General features: G+C 42.8%; 1 protein-coding gene across 3 annotated transcripts in view; it reads right to left on the bottom strand.

The window, feature by feature from the left end:
- LOC125464096 (clustered mitochondria protein homolog) overlaps positions 1 to 17544 on the bottom strand; it is a 75879-nt gene that overhangs the window by 44829 nt on the left and 13506 nt on the right. For all 3 annotated transcript variants that reach the window (XM_059655004.1, XM_059655005.1, XM_059655006.1), the window contains exons 2-6: positions 15810 to 15991; positions 14838 to 15009; positions 11736 to 11879; positions 4885 to 5030; positions 4290 to 4444 (exon numbers count right to left, since the gene is read on the bottom strand). In XM_059655004.1, the coding sequence (XP_059510987.1) occupies positions 4290 to 4444; positions 4885 to 5030; positions 11736 to 11879; positions 14838 to 15009; positions 15810 to 15991 (799 nt within the window). The remainder of the gene's footprint in view (positions 1 to 4289; positions 4445 to 4884; positions 5031 to 11735; positions 11880 to 14837; positions 15010 to 15809; positions 15992 to 17544) is intronic.

Raw genomic sequence — 17544 nt, 5'->3', positions numbered from 1 at the left:
GTTATGCTAGATCAGTTAATAACATTGGTTCAACCTCAGCTGGAATTTTGTTATTTCTGAGCACCGTGATATAGGAATGTCATAAAGGCTTTGGAGAAATTTACGAGAATAAATTTATTGACAAAGTTTCAGGGATGAGGGGTTAGTTATGTGGACAGACTAAAGGAGCTAGGATTGTTCTACTCAGAACAGGGAAAACTTAGAGGACATTTGACAGTTTTGAAAAATCTTGACGGGTTTAGTGAGAGTAAACACAGCAAGCGTTTCCAATGGTTGAAGGACCACTATCCAAACAAACAGGCTTAAGTTTATCAACAAAAGAAGAAAAGGCAACATGAGGAAAACAGCCATCCTTCCTCAACGTCCAACACCCCAAATGTAACTTCTGGGTGAACAGCATTTCACCTGTGCTTCTTTCAATCCAGTCTGCAGCATTTGCTGCTCACAGTGCAGTCTCCTTTATGTTGTTGAGATCAAATGCAGTCTAGACTACTTTATGGAAAACGTCTGCTTTGTCCACAGGAATGATCCTGTCCTCCCAGTTGTTTGCCATTTCAATAAGCCATCTTGCTCCCTTGCTAATAGTTCCGTGCTGGGCCTGCTGCAATGTTCTAAAGAAGCACTAAAATCACAAATGCTATGCTGCCCTCACACCCACTGTCAGCTCACACTTCTGGCAAGTTACTCCACAAAATTCATTTGAGCTGAAAGGTGCTGAAAGAAGTCTAAAGAATAGCACATGTTGCGGTAACCACCCCATCCCCAATCCAGTAGAATCAACTTACAAACTATACTATGAGGATTTGCGCTATGTACTGTCTAGGCGAAATGTTAGCTATAAAATTAGGTTAATCAGCTGAAATATCAGCATAGTGGTGGAGCACACTCTGTTATGGGCTCTTTGGCTGCTCTTAGAGCAGATACACCAATGGGTTGCTGTTCTTGGCCAAAATCCAGCGATTCCCATTAGAAGATACACTTACAAGCACCCATGTGGGGATAAAAATTGATCACTGCTCTGGCTGGTGGAGCCTGCTGGTTTAGCTGTTTATGAGATACACATACGATAACATGTGGATTAAAAAAGGTGCTGAGTTTGTTGATAAAAACAAAGATGCTGGGAATACTTAGCAGTTTGGGACCATCTGTGGAGGAAGAAACAGGTAATTTTTCAGGTTGATGGCTTTGCATGACTGTTAAACTGCATCCTCAACAAAGAATCAGCACTTCTTGCAAGAAAGCAGTTAAACAAAACACACAACACCAAACATGAAAACTAACTGACAGTGAGACAGAATACAAGACCCACCAAGCCCTACTTAGTGTGCAGCTGCAGAGAATGGCTGGACACACCCAGGTAACCGCTACTGAAGATTTCAATTTCTGGCCTGAAAATTCTGCTTTCAGGTATTTGCTGCACACCAACAGTATTTAAGCAACCTGCTATCAGTATTTTATTTTTAGTGTCAAAAACCCAGTTGGTTCTTTTTTCCCATTATGCCACTCTAGTGCACAAGAAAGGTCTGTTCTTATCTATGTCTGATAAAATTGTAATGAGTTTTATGCTTTTTAACCATCTGGAAATACTTAGTGGCTTTACGTTACAACCAGAGTATCAGACTCAAGAGCCTAATTTGTGAAAACGTGAATAAAAAGGCCTTTTGTATTACAAGTACTTCATGGAGCAGGCTCAAGGGGCTGTATGGCCTGTTCTTGTGCCTATTTCTTATGGTCTATGTCAGATCCTGAGAGAATTAAAAAGACTGCTTTCCTGAATTTACCTTGCGAATCATGCCAAGGTTCTCAACCAACAGCAAGATGCACCACAGGGAATGTTCACACACTGAGGAGCCAACACTTTGCATGGGATGGCATGGTGGCTCAGTGGTTAGCACTGCAACTTCACAGTGCCAGGCACCCGGGTTTGATTCCAGCCTTAGGCAACGGTCTGTGCGGAGTTTGCACGTTCTCCCCGTGTCTGCATGGGTTTCCTCTGGGTGCTCCGGTTTCCTCCCACAGTCCAAAGATGTGCAGGCTAGGTGGATTGACTGTGCTAAATTGCCCATAGTGCTCAGGGGTGTGTGGGTTATCGGGGGATGGGTCTGGGTGGGATGCTTCAAGGGGCAGTGTGGACTTGCTGGGCCGAAGGGCCTATTCCCACACCGTAGGGAATCTAATCTAATCTAATCTAATATTACGTCAACATATCAGCCTGTGCCAACTATCATGATGTGAATCACCACATTCTTGAAACACTGTGGCATCAGGAAAATGCACATTGAGAGGATAATTAAAACACATGAGCATCATGCAGCTATTAGTTCAGTCAGTACTTTCACTGTTGGCGACCATTACACTGGCAGCAGGAGATGAAATCACAGGAGAAATAAGTGAATCTTGATGACTTATAGTTTAATACATTCTGACAGATTTATCTTGACTATTTTGGGAGGCAGGAACTTAAGGTCATTACAACAGCAATTAGACATGTGAATGGGCTGCCAAGTCAATTTGTTTCTACTGTCTATTAGTTGATGGTGGAAAGGAAAATGATATGGTAATGAAGATATTTGTTTCCTATAAGACACCTAATCAGTACATGTCTTCTCCCACCACCGTCATTTCCATCAGGGTCATTTCAATTACGCCTAATGCCATCAGAACTTGGGAACAATATATCGTATCTGTGCTTAGCTGGAAGTGGCTGAATGCATTGGAATGACAGCTTAAAACAAAATAGGCCTAAAGACAGAGGAGCATTGTGTGACACAGCAAGAGAAAATGGATAAATTCTCAAAGTAGAAATAAGACTTGCGTTTGAAAAGCAAATAAGATAATGGGAATTGTTTTGATTTGCTCTGGGAAAGCATCATCACCAAAACAAACATTGAGTGGCTTCTGCCATACAGAACACTCTACACTTCATCTCTGAAACATAGTCCAAAGTTCATCCAAATTATTCAGATAGAAGTCTCTCCTCTCAATAGCCTGTCAAGGATCAGTATAACATGATGCTAGGCTGCTTGACTGTGACCCCTAGACATAAAACTATAAGCCATATATAAGTTAGCATCATTTCTCTCTAAAATTGAGGCAGTCACACAGGGACAGTAAGCTGCTCTAATGTAAGAAGTATACACTTTGTGGCAGCATCAAGGCAGGAAAGACGAGAAAGACAGTGAAGAGTAAAGGGAAGCTAAATGAATCTAATCCTTAATTAAAAAACATACTTATTCCAATGTCACTGACACCAAAGATGATTGACAATTCACACAGAGGAAAAGTAGATTACAAGTTCATACAAGAAATACTATAGGCAAGATGTTTTTGTAGCGGGGCTATCCCAACATGGTTCCAAAGCTCAGCAGAGATAGTCTCACAGCTATCAATGTTCAATGGAGCATTTAATCACTAAGGCTAAATCTTTAATCGTCAGAGGTTAGCAGCCTTGAATTCCTAATGGTACCAAATTTGTGCAGCTCGTAGAGGAACTATTGGAGGCTGGAGAGAGGAAAAGTCAGTGCGTGACAAACTTGGGGCTGGGTTTTGAGAGGTCATTAAGGAGGTATGAAAGAGGAATATGACATTGGGAGGTGTGAGGTGGGTGGAAGTTGGACGTCTGTGATGAGCACCAAGGTCCCCAAACAGGAAAATCCTTGCTTTCACTTGCCTGGCACATGAGTTCACACTGCCAAGTTGTGCACTGGTCTGGGGATTCTCTTGTTTATGGCTAAAACAGTGGCAGAGGTGGGATGAGGCCCTTCTGGCCATTAAACTGCCACTTGAAGGTTTCATGAGGCCCAATGGAGTGGCAACACCATAATTTTCTCCCAGGAGATAGAAGACAGGTGAGGTTCAGGTGGGTAAATGGCAGGCTGGTCAAGTGTTGCAATCTACAAGCCCTGCCCATTATCCAGCCTCCTGAGAGCAAGAGATGTAAAATTTCACCCAATCATTAATTTAGGGTGAACAGTTCTTCAACTGACATAAATTAGGAATTACATAATATCCACCTTGCATTACACGACCAGACAGCAAGCTCCATGTTTGCATTCTGTTTTTGTTCAACTCTCCTCAGCAGTGATATTATCTCTGAATTCAGTCCATCAATTTCATAATTTAACCCCCAACAACTGAATTAATTAATTTTGCATTTGATAAGATTTTAATAATTGGGTCATCTGAAATCTCTAAAGGTCCAATTTTATCTCATTTGTTTTCAAAGACACTGCAAGATTTTCCGCATGAACCCATCTATTAGCGGTACCAAGCACCGGGCTTGCACTCACTGGTTGATGTAGAATCCCCGTGTAGATGCAGTGATGCTGACATGACGATCCTCCATGGTGATGATGTTAAAATACATCAGATCCCCCCGCAGCTTACGGTTACCAGGAGGTGGATTCCACCCACTCACCATCAGACACTTCAAACACTGCAAGGACTACAGAAATGGTATCAATTAGCAAAATCCACCTCCCCACTGAATCCAGAAGAAGAACCAACCAGTTAAGACAATACATACTCAAATCAGAATCTCTACTTACTAGTGTTAAAGAATTCTGTGCTAGGATGCAAACACTGCAATCATCTTTGTTTTTCAAATGAAAGCAGAATCAGGAAAGAAGGAAATAAGGTAAAGTTGGCTAAATCTGTAATACAGCAAGACTAAAACTACAACAATGTTTAATGTTCCATGAACATTACTCTAGCTTGTTTCTGAAATATCACATTGACTTCTGATCCTACCCAACTGCATTATAATAATAATGTCTAAATGCTGCATCTTTCTGGAAACAAATGCAGCAAAACATTTCTGAACAGAGCAACTGATTCTGTTTTAATGCAAAAATATCAGTTCACTCCATTGGCTTTGTAACACACCTTGCTATCTGCAGTTAGTGGCTGTAGGAATGACAGGGGCCGATCTTTAGATCCTGGCAAGATATATTCTGGAGGAGAGCAGTCAATAGTCTCAAGTGATTGATCTGAACCAGAACGTCGTTTCCTTTTTCCAGCTGAAGATATATCTAGAGGGCAAAGAACAGCATTTATAAAATGGTTGAGTACAGATGGAAGCAAAATTAGTTTCTCCCAATTACCCCACACTTTCACCATAGCTCTAGGGCTCCCTTCAGCTCTTTAGCCAATTTGTTTCAGAATGTCACAACTGAATTTACCATCAATACAATCCTAAGCAGCACAATCCAGATCACAATCAACCACTATAATTGAAAACAAAAAGGAGGTGCTGGCATTTGGCTACTATCACTGGGTTAATTATCCAGAGATCCAAGTAATCATTTAGCAATCCAAACTTGACTTGGCTCACAGCATTGGGTGGACTTTGAACTCAGTAAACATCATTAGAAGTCTAACGATGACCGTGAAACTATTGTCAATTTTCGTAGAAACCTATCTGGCTCACTAATTCCTTTGGGGAAGGAAACCATTGTCTTCATCCAGTCTGGCCCACATCAATGTGGTTGATTCTTAACTGCACTCTTAAATGGCCGAGCAAACTATTAAGTTATATCAGCTGCTAAAGAGTCTCAAAAGAAGGAATGAAACCAGATAGAATACCCGGCATCTACCAAGTGATTAAAAACAACCAAAGCAGACTCTGCTCCATTGACCCTGCCAAGTTCTCCTCAGCAACATCTGGGGCTAATGCCAAAGTTGAGAAAGTTGGCTCACAGATTAGTCAAGCTATCACCTGCCATTGACATACACACAGTGTCCTATGCTACACCATCATCACCCTGTATATATTGTCTCACCAGCAAGAGTGACCCGGCAGCAGCGGTGGCAGAATGGCGTATCATCAGGAGGAAGTTGCTCTGGGAGTCCTCCCAACACAATCTACAATCTCATTGTCTGGCATATCTCCCACACTATTAAATATCAAACCAGGGGATCAACTCTGGTTCAATGTAAAGTGGACAAATGCTTGCTGGGAGCAGAACCGTGCATACCTAAAAGTTAACTGTCAACCTGGTGAAACTACAAAACACAACTGCTTGCAAACCATCTAGTTTTCTATGTGAAAACGCTCCAGCTCAGGGAACATCCTGCTGTATCTCATCTGTACTCTCTGTTGTCCAGTAACAGCCATGCTATGGTATGGCAACCAGAACCACACACAGTACTTAAGCTGAGACCAACCTGATAACTCCTACAGGTCCGTGATAAATTCCTTGCTCTTGTATTCAATTCCCTGACTAATCAACACAAGTCCTCCACGTGTCTTTTAAATATCCTATTGCCCTATCCTGATGCTTTCAATGATCTATGGACATACACACTAAGGTCCTTCTAACCCTTCGTACTTCCTGCAGTCCTATCATTCAACGGTAACACCTATGCCTTGTTAATTCTCCTAAAATTCATCATCTCACACTTTTCAAGATTAAATTCCATTGGTCATTTTTAACTCACCTCACCAGCAAATCTGACTATCTTCCTGCAGTCCAAGGCTTTCCTCCTCACCACTCGCTACATCACAAATTTTTAAGTCACCTGCAATCCTACTGTTGAAACCTCCCACATTCATGTCATAATCATAATGATGTACAATACAGAAACTAAACCTCTCAGTCCAACTCATCCATGCCGACCAGATATCCTAAACTAATCTAGTCCAATTTTCCACCATTTGGCTCATTTCTCTCTAAACCCTTCCTATTTAGATACCCATCCAGATGCCTTTTAAATGTTGTAATTGTGCCAGCCTCCACCACTTCTTCTGGCAGTTCATTTCGTACATGCAACACCTTCTGCATGAAAACATTGTCCCTCCAGTCCCTTTTATCTCTTTCCCCTCTCACCTATGACCTCTAGTTTTAGCCTCCCGTATCCTGGGTAAAAGACCTTGGCTGTCCACCCTATCTATGCCCCTCATGATTTCATAAACCTCAATAAAGTCACCCCTCAACCTCCAACACTCCAGGGAAAGTAGTCCCAGCCTATTCAGCCTCTCCCTATAGCTCAAAACCTCCAAACTTGGCAACATTTTTGTAAATCTTTTCTGCACCCTTTCAAGTTTCACAACATCCTTCCTGAAGCAAAGAGACCAGAATTGAATGCAGTACTCCAAAAGTGGCCCAACAGATATAGGCTGGGACTATTTTCCCTGGAGTGTTGGAGGTTGAGGGGTGACCTTATAGAGGTTTATGAAATCATGAGGGGCATAGATAGGGTGGACAGCCAAGGTCTTTTAACCATACAGCTGCAACAGGAGCTCCCAAATCCTATATTCAATGCACTGACAAATAAAGGCAAGCATACCAAATGCCTTCTTCACTATCCTAAATAACTGTGACTTCGCTTTCAAGGAACTATGAACCTGCACTCCAAGGTCTCTTTGTTCAGCAACACTCCACAGGACCTCACAATTCAGTGTATAAGTCCTGACTTTATTTGTCTTTCCAAAATGCAGCACCTTACATTTATCTAATGAATCAAGGTCCAATTGTACTCCGAGGTAACCTTCTTAGCTGTCCTCTTACACCACCAATTTTGGTGTCATCTGCAAACTTACTAGCCATACCTCCAAAGTTCACATGTAAATCATTTATACAAATGACAAAAAGCAGTGGACCCAGCACTGATCTTGTCTCGATCATTAATGTACACTGCAAGCAGAGAGGGACACAGCGCGGTGTTGCTGGGTCAAAATTCTGGAACTCTCCCCTTAACGACATTATGAGTCTACTGATGTTAAAGGGACTGCAGTGGTTCAAGAAGGCAGCTCATCACCATCTTCTCAAAAGTAATTCGAGATTGGAAACAGTATCAGTGATAATGGGAACTGCAGACGCTGGAGAATCCAAGATAATAAAATGTGAGGCTGGATGAACACAGCAGGCCCAGCAGCATCTCAGGAACACAAAAGCTGACGTTTCGGGCCTAGACCCTTCATCAGAGAGGGGGTGGGGTGAGGGTTCTGGAATAAATAGGGAGAGAGGGGGAGGCGGACCGAAGATGGAGACAAAAGAAGGTAGGTGGAGAGGAGAGTATAGGTGGGGAGGTAGGGAGGGGATAGATCAATCCAGGGAAGACGGACAGGTCAAGGAGGTAGGATGAGGTTAGTAGGTAGGAGATGGAGGTGTGGCTTGGGGTGGGAGGAAGGGATGGGTGAGAGGAAGAACAGGTTAGGGAGGCAGAGACAGGTTGGACTGGTTTTGGGATGCAGTGGGTGGAGGGGAAGAGCTGGGCTGGTTGTGTGATGCGGTGGGGGGAGGGGACAACTGGGCTGGTTTTGGGATGCGGTGGGGGAAGGGGAGATTTTGAAGCTGGTGAAGTCCACATTGATGCCATTGGGCTGCAGGGTTCCCAAGCGGAATATGAGTTACTGTTCCTGCAACCTTCGGGTGGCATCATTGTGGCACTGCAGGAGGCCCATGATGGACATGTCATCTAAAGAATGGGAGGGGGAATGGAAATGGTTTGCGACTGGGAGGTGCAGTTGTTTATTGCGAACCGAGCGGAGGTGTTCTGCAAAGAGGTCCCCAAGCCTCCACTGGGTTTCCCCAATGTAGAGGAAGCCACACCGGGCACAATGGATGCAGTATACCACATTGGCAGATGTGCAGGTGAACCTCTGCTTAATATGGAAAGTCATCTTGGGGCCTGGGATAGAGGTGAGGGAGGAGGTGTGCGGGCAAGTGTAGCATTTCCTGCGGTTGCAGGGGAAGGTGCCGGGCGTGGTGGGGTTGTAGGGCAGTGTGGAGCGAACAAGGGAGTCACGGAGAGAGTGGTCTCTCCGGAAAGCAGACAAGGGTGGGGATGGAAAAATGTCTTGGGTGGTGGGGTCGGATTGTAGATGGCGGAAGTGTCGGAGGATGATGCGTTGTATCCGGAGGTTGATGGGGTGGTGTGTGAGAATGAGGGGGATCCTCTTTGGGCGGTTGTGGCGGGGGCGGGGTGTGAGGGATGTGTTGCGGGAAATGCAGGAGATTTCACCAACACCTTCCACCCCAACCTTCAGTTCACCTGGGCCATCTCCAGCACATCCCTCACCTTCCTGGACCTCTCAGTCTTCATCTTAGGCAACCAGCTTGTAACTGATGTCCATTTCAAGCCCACCAACTCCCACAGCTACCTAGAATACACCTCCTCCCACCCACCCTCCTGCAAAAATTCCATCCCCTATTCCCAATTCCTCCGCCTCCGCTGCATCTGCTCCCACGATGAGGCATTCCACTCCTGCACATCCCAGATGTCCAAGTTCTTCAAGGACCACAACTTTCCCCCCACAGTGGTCAAGAATGCCCTTGACCGCGTCTCCTTGCCCCCACACCTCCTCCCTCACCCCTATCCCAGGCCCCAAGATGACATTCCATATTAAGCAGAGGTTCACCTGCACATCTGCCAATATGGCATACTGCATCCATTGTACCCGGTGTTGCTTCCTCTACATTGGGGAAACCAAGCGGAAGCTTGGGGACTGCTTTGCAGAACACCTCCGCTCGGTTCGCAATAAACAACTGCACCTCCCAGTCGCAAACCATTTCCACTCCCCCTCCCATTCTTTAGATGACATGTCCATCATGGGCCTCCTGCAGTGCCACAATGATGCCACCCGAAGGTTGCAGGAACAGCAACTCATATTCCGCTTGGGAACCCTGCAGCCCAGTGGCATCATTGTGGACTTCACCAGCTTCAAAATCTCCCCTTCCCCCACCGCATTCCAAAACCAGCCCAGTTGTCACCTCCCCACACTGCACCACACAACCAGCCCAGCTCTTCCCCTCCACCCACTGCATCCCAAAACCAGTCCAACCTGTCTCTGCCTCCCTGACCTGTTCTTCCTCTCACCCATCCCTTCCTCCCACCCCAAGCCGCACCTCCATTTCCTACCTACTAACCTCATCCCACCTCCTTGACCTGTCCGTCTTCCCTGGACTGACTTATCCCCTCCCTACCTCCCCACCTATACTTTCCTCTCCACCTATCTTCTTTTCTCTCCATCTTCGGTCCGCCTCCCCCTCTCTCCCTATTTATTCCACAGCCCTCACCCCATCCCCCTCTCTGATGAAGGGTCTAGGCCTGAAACGTCAGCTTTTGTGCTCCTGAGATGCTGCTGGGCCTGTTGTGTTCATCCAGCCTCACATTTTATTATCAGAGTTTGGAAAAATTGCTGACCTAGCCAGCAACATCAACATTTTTTTTCCCATTTACCTTAATGAGTGTTCATTGATTCTTGCACCAGTATTTAGTTCTCTCTGCCTATTCTGTCCAAACCTCTCAGGATCCTGAATATCTCTATCAAATTCTTCATAACATTTTCTTCTCCAGAGACACAAAAAGAAAGTTCCTCCAATTAATTCACATCACTGAAGTTTCTCAGGCTTGCTATAGATAGAGTGGACAGCCAGAGACCTTTTCCTCGGGTGCAGGTAGTTATTACTAGTGGGCACAGTTTTAAAGTAAGTGGAGGTAGATATCGGGGACACATCAGAGGTAGGTTCTTTACTCAGAGTGGTAGGAGAGTGGAATGCAATGCTGAAGAGGGTAGTGGAGTCGGCCTCATTCGGGGCATTTAAGCAGCTATTAGATCAGCATATCGATGACAGTATAAGGTAGGGGTGGAGGTTATATAGACCTTAGGTTTAGGGTAGAAGTTCGGCACAACATCATGGGCCAAAGGGCCTGTACTGTACTATACAGTTCTATGTTCTATGTTCTGGACTGTCTCTAAAGGCTTCACATCCTTCCTAGAATGCAATGCCTAGAATTAAACACAATACTCCAGTTCAGGCAAAGCACTGTTTAATAAAGGTTCACTACGTCTTTATTGTTTTTGTGTTCCATACTTGTATTTATAAAGCTCAGAGTCCTGTTTGCTTTTTTGACTGCTTTCACAACTTGCTCTGTCACCTTCAAAGATTTGTGCACACTCCTATCCCAGGTCTCTGTTTCGGCCTCCTTTAGATAATGCTTTAGATAATATTGCCGTTCCTCATTCTTCCTACCAAAATGCATCGCTTCTCGTTATTACATTTCAACTGTCACATGTTTGCCATTTCTTTAGCCTGTCTGTATCTTTTTGAAATCTATCACTATCCTCCTTACAATTCACAAACTTCCAAGTTTTAGGGTCTTCTGCATTCACATTTTCTTCCCCAGGGAGGCTGGTTAAAGTTTATGTTTCTTGAAAGAATGAGAACCTAATGTTCAGACTTAAGAAACAACATTAATGCTGTTTAAAATTATTGCATAGAGTGGGTCTTGCCAACCACTGTTTCACCAATTAATTTATGGCTGATTTAAAAAACAACAGCCACATCATCAGAGGGAAACATCAATGATTTTTTCTTGCAAGCAATGCTCTAGCATGCAGCTTTCCAACTTAAACTGATTTAATAATAACATTTGCATGTGCGCCAAGTCTCTTGCATCTGTCTTTCAACATGAAAAGCTAATTTTTAAAGACATAACACACATAAATCATAAAATCACCAGCAATCGCATCAATTGAATAAGATTTCAAATTGATTTCCAGATGAGGTCATCACATGCTCTGGATTACATGCTTCTGGATATTAGTTTTGAGATTGCCCAAATTCATATGGAATTGTTGAATAATACAGCGACAAAAAAAAATGTTCATCAACTCACAATGTAAGAGGCTTTTATCCTATCAATCTACACTGTATCTAATCACATCATCATGCTAACTTGCTTAATTACCCAATCTCCTTTTCATAACGAAGTACTTGCACAAATCATACCTGCAATATCTCCCTCAGAGATAGTGGTTAAGAAAGAAGAAGAGTTACACTCAATGCCATTATAAGCATCAACAGGGTCCAGACACTTCAACAGATCCCGGATGTGACGGATGTGAATCTTAACCTCCCTGACAGTATATGGTTCTGAGGCAGAAACAGAAAAAAGACACTTCAATGCCAGACCAGAGCATAATACACCTCCACCATAAACTACAAAACTCCAAAAGAATAAAGAAAAATCAGAAAACACACAATAAAAATTGTGTAATGGAAATCTTAAACTATTTACCACACTCTCCCACCCTCCAAAAAAACTTTTGAGATTGGGATGTCAATTAAAAATTTAACAACTAACATTGATAAACTAAAGATTACAGAACCGAGGCAAGTAGATGGGATAATGATCAAAGTGAGTGTTGGAATGAGTTGAGGGGCTGAAGAGTGTATTCCTGTTCCCATGTTTAACATTGAAAGTTTGGTGACAATGCTTGCAATTTATTCATGAACAATTCTTTGAAATGAAGATCCAACAGGCGCTGATCATTTTCTGGAAGAACTCAAAGGTAGCAGGAAAGAGAGCTATTCAAATGAAATACAAATGTTTACAACATAAATTTCAAAAAAGGCCCGAAATTAGCAACCTCAAAGTAAAGCAGTAGATGCATAATTAAAACACGTTGTATTAATACTGCGCCATATAGACTGGCAAATCAAGTTCCACTCTTGTTCTGTGCAGAGGTGATGGTCTTACAAACAACCTCAGGAGGAAGGAGAATTGGCCACTATGCAAGAAAAGTTCAATGACCTGCTTCACTCTGGAAAGGTGAACGCATGCTAGACCATGGTGAAAGCCTCTGGTATTTAATCTCCAGCAGACACTCCACAAGAAGCCTGAGGATGAATGCTACTCCAGGATGCAACACTGTATGTTCCCATTTCAGAGCCTTGGTATTGACATAGCAAGCTAATGTACTTGAAACACTCTTTGATCAAAGATGCCAGATATGTTCTCTATCTTTCAGTCCTTGCAGGAAATGAAAGTCTGTTACACCTGAAAAAAAAGGTGCAGAACAGAGAAGAGGTTCACAAACTATGCACTGTCAGCAGCATGGAGGAGGGATCAATGGGGGCGGCTGACCACAGAATCAGGAGAGGAATGATGGGCATACCTGCAGAGGGGGCGAATACAGTCTGCAGTGTATAGGATGCAGTGCACTGTGTCCCATCGAACAGCAGCCAAATATTCAGCTGCACTAGTAAGGCTCGTATTACCAAGGTTTCTACTCTTCGAATCGATCCAAGGCCCAAGTGGGTTGCTGGGTAGTAATGGCTGAGACAAAAGCCACCCCATCTAACAGAACATTAAGTAGGTCATTGCTTTTTTTCAGCTAACTGGGCACTTTTCCTATTTTTAAACATCATGTAAATACTGAAAGTTGATGGCAAATGTGTGAACTTCTGTTGACCAAGATAGTGACAAGACATATCAAATGACAAAAAGGATTCTTTAACAAGAATAGCCTCTGCTGTCTTTTTGTTCAACCATCTCTTCTGTCTTTCTCATGGCGCTGGCCTTCCTGCAGAGGACATTTCTCCTTACCACCACTGGATCCAAAATTAAAGACACGTTCTCGTTGCCAACAGTTGCCTTCTTTGAACTCAGGTGGACTCTCAATTGTGTTTGGAAGCTTTGCCTCCTTTTCTTATGTCCTCACGGTTCCAGGAAAGCACTGGCATCCTGCACTGCCACCCGTCTTTCACCTCAAACAAACCCTGTACCTGTATGCTGATGGTTGAGAATCCTTTACGCCATTTTCTTTTTCAAAGGACCAATTTCTTTCCCTAGGGGTGTACATAATTGACTGACTGCTCTGTGCTGATTCCTCTATTTACCTTGTGGGATGGGAAGTGGAAAAGGATGGGAAAAAGGCAAGTGGATGAGAAAGAGAAAATGGGATAGTGGTGCCATATTCCTTCTCAGTGACCGAGTGGAGAGAAAAGAAAACAATGCAAGAAGAGTTAACTTGATGTGAGAGTGACTTCTGTCTCCAGTAGACTGAGTTTCTTCAACTGGGATAAATGTGTTCTGTTCAATGGGTGTGGATGCTGTTCATTGATAAGAAAATTTGAAATTTGTTCTTGGCATGACAGAAGTATTATGCTATTGAGTTGCATTCAAAGTTTTTGCTTTACCATGAAGAGACTGGGTTCCAATATTGAAGCTGTCTCACTTCATTGAGTGCTTCATCTTCACTTTCTTGCAATAGAGTTAATGAGGTCTAGTGGCTGCATTTTGATCTCAGCTCCCATCCTCAACTCCAACTGAGTTTTGATATTTTCTCGTGTTGCACTGTAAACTCACCTTGCATCTCTATCATATTTTTGATCAAAACTTTTGTATTGGTTTTACTTTGATTATGTGGTACAATTAAGGAATTCTTGTATGTTCGGGACCTCTGTAGTTTCATAACACATTTTCAATTGCAATGGCTGGTTTCCAGTTCTTGAGAAGGCATCATCTCTACGCATGGTAAGCAACAAATTCATTGGGAGTTCTCAAAGTGTACAGCAGACAGATGAAACTATATTTACAACTTCACTTATTGGTAAATATGTTTAGCATCTTCAAACCATTCAGCATTTTAACATATATTGGATATCCACCAAAAAAGGTCAAGTTTTTCTATTCATTGACCAATTATTCTCCTCAGTTTAACTTCTGTATATATTTTGGTTTGACCCCAAAAATCACACCATGAAACCCCTTCCCCATGTGACAGCACTCTTTGGTCTGCCGATACAATGTATTGTTTCCAGCTGTAAACCTGGGCAGGTAATCTGTATCCACATATTCTGCCACTTGCAGCTTAAACTTTAGTAATTGTCACTCACTCAGAAGACATCCATCTGCTCCCAATGACAGCACAGCCAAAACTAGGTGATCAGTAAGTGAGGAATTATGAGAACAAACCAAGCTACAATATTGTAACTCCTAGCCCTACATTTCTGATGAGTTATTATCAATTGAATATTGAATAAATGAAGCTTGTAGGCAATCTAGCTAAGACACCAAACATCCTTTAACAAAGTGCCTCCCTTTACCTTCTACCACTCGGACAATTGATCCATCCTTCAGTCCTTCTACGCTTGCCAATGCTGCAAGGTTATCCAGAATGTTGCCATCATGCTGAAGTGAGAAGCACGTCCGATGACATGTGTCCTCACGTTCCATCAGAATCTGGATGATCTCCTGGACCATCTCCTGAAAGGGCACCTAGAAAACAGACACATTCCGATTTGTTTTGAGGTACAATCAGCAAATCCCACGTCCTGATGAACTGTCACTGAACAAACTACTTAAAATAACTGGGTCATTTATCATGCCAAATGGACAGTTTACCGATTGGAGTCAAAACAAATACTATGAATACATATATTGGTCACCTTCAAGTGATAATCATGATGTACAGCCTGTGCAAAATTTACAAAATTAGCAAACTACAGGTTCTACAAAGTGGTCTATGTTTTGCTAACTCATCACAAATGCTTTGCCGTCTCTTATCTACCCAGTTCCTAATCACCCTCCAATTCTTCACAGCTATCATTTCATCCAAACCCATCAATTCCTGACCTACTAACATTGGCTTTTATTGCCTCATTTTAAAAAAAATCACTACCAAGCATAACGTTGCTGCTTCCTTTCTCTCCAAGTTCTTCCTGTGCTACCATCTGCCTTGGACTCTCCATTCTGATTCTCAGCTCATTTGTAGCAATCCCTCTCCTTTCAGCCACCAAAGTCAGTCTTGTTTGCAGCATTTCTGAGGCCCCACACTTTGGAAACACTCCAAACTTTTCTGCCTATTTTGTAATGGCCTTCTAAAATTCACCCCTTTGACCAAGTTCTTGGTCACTGCTTCCAGAATATCTTAATTTGTTTTTTGTGTGCAGCTTCTTTTTGAGTACACCACCGGGGGGCTTTTCTCTTTACTTGATTTTGTTTATAAAGAAGGTTGTGGTTGTTGAGAGCTGGTGTTAGGAAAGCCAAATGGTAAATCAACACTACCAAGAACCTACTTCTAAGCTAATGATGTCGCATCCAGGCACATGAATCTTGATTTTCAGCATATTTGGAATGGGAGTGGCCTCCACCATGCCATTTGTAAACACATCAGCAGCACCATTGGTGATTAGATTATCCACTGGCAGAGTCACCTCTGAGCCTTTTCCATTACAGAGAGCTTCACTACCCTTAGCATCTGCAATGAAAGAATAAAGAATAAACAATTAAGAAACAAAGCCTTGCAACTGTGAACATTAAATTTGAAAGTAAACAATCGTACACTGCACCAGAAAACATGAAACATAAATACATAATTTATAGCTGCTATTTAGGGATCACTAGGGATAAACCTGGATCCAAGCAAATGGTGCTAGTTTACAGTTGCTTGGGGTTTGTGAGGTTGACATCTGCTTGATCAGTGATACATCATCAATTGCAGCATAATTATCAAATTTACAATGCACTTGAATAAAGCCAGTTCCAGGGACAGTTCTTGTATATGCAATGACAGAAAACTCACTTCGACTCCCCTCCCTGGTTATTTTCCTTAATAAACCCCCAGAACCTCCCAATGGTGAAAAACTGTATTTGTACCCAATTGTCTCATTGTAGGCCCAGGCATGGTCTTATAACAAGCCGGAGGCATGTTTCCACGTTTGCTCCTTGGTTTCCTGCAGATTGATTAATTGGGCACTTCAATGCAGAGGTACCAATATGAACCTGACATCTTACCTCGCAAGTGGCCTCATACTCATCTCTGGGCTGAGCAATATGGCAGACTAATCAGATCATTCAAAGCTCATGCATTCCAAGAGAAAATAACAAATTGAACCTTAAGGCAACCGCACCGGTGGCAGAAGGCAAAAGGCAATGACCACAGGTACTTCGTGACTGGAAGCTTATTTCCTGTGCAGTTCTGCAGGGCTCCATTCTAGATTCCTTGCTGCTCATACTATATAGTCAATTATTTAAATTTAAACATAGTGGGTATGATTAAGAAGTTTGCAGATGGTACAGAAATTGATAGAGTGGTTAATAGTGAGGAGGAAGAGCTGCGAACAGCAGGAAGATATGAATGGACTGGTCTGGTGGTCAGGCTAAAAAGTGGTCAGTATAGAGTTCAATCTGTAGAAATGTGAGGTATAGCATTTAGAGAGGGCAAACAAAACAGGGTATCACAAACAGGCATACTGGATGCTTTCCATCATCAGCTAACACAAAGTATAAGCCCAGGGATGCTAAGTTAGAACAGTAGAGAATACTATTTAGAGCAAATTGAGAGTACTGCATAGAAATCCGACCATGCATTTCATGGAGAATATGACGGGTGATTTAATTAAGATGAATGAAAATTTGAGTGGTCAAGAAGGAATGGATTGCAAGAACCAATTTCTGTAAGCAGAGATGTCAATAACCATGGGGTACCAATGTAAGGTAAGTGTAATTCTTCACACGCTTGGGATAATTTGGAAAATGCTGTTCAGTCAAGGAATCACATTTATCGTTCAGCACTAACAGGGTGCTACCATCAAGCCAAAAGCTATTCTGCTATCACATAAATGAGTAATGTGGTATATGAATTTCAGTGCTGGTGTGATGCTATATGTGTAGACTGCACACTGGTGGATCATATGAAAAAGCACAACCTCAGTTGTTTGCAAAAGCATGGTACAAACTATACCTAACTATACCATGTTTGCAAAACTCCCAACACAATGTCCAATTTAGGATGCAACTCCAGAATTGGAC

The sequence above is a fragment of the Stegostoma tigrinum genome, chromosome 26 (assembly GCF_030684315.1).
Source record: "Stegostoma tigrinum isolate sSteTig4 chromosome 26, sSteTig4.hap1, whole genome shotgun sequence".
NCBI lineage: Eukaryota > Metazoa > Chordata > Chondrichthyes > Orectolobiformes > Stegostomatidae > Stegostoma > Stegostoma tigrinum.
Note: the sequence above shows the minus strand (reverse complement) of the source record. Positions and strands in the feature narration are given on the sequence as shown.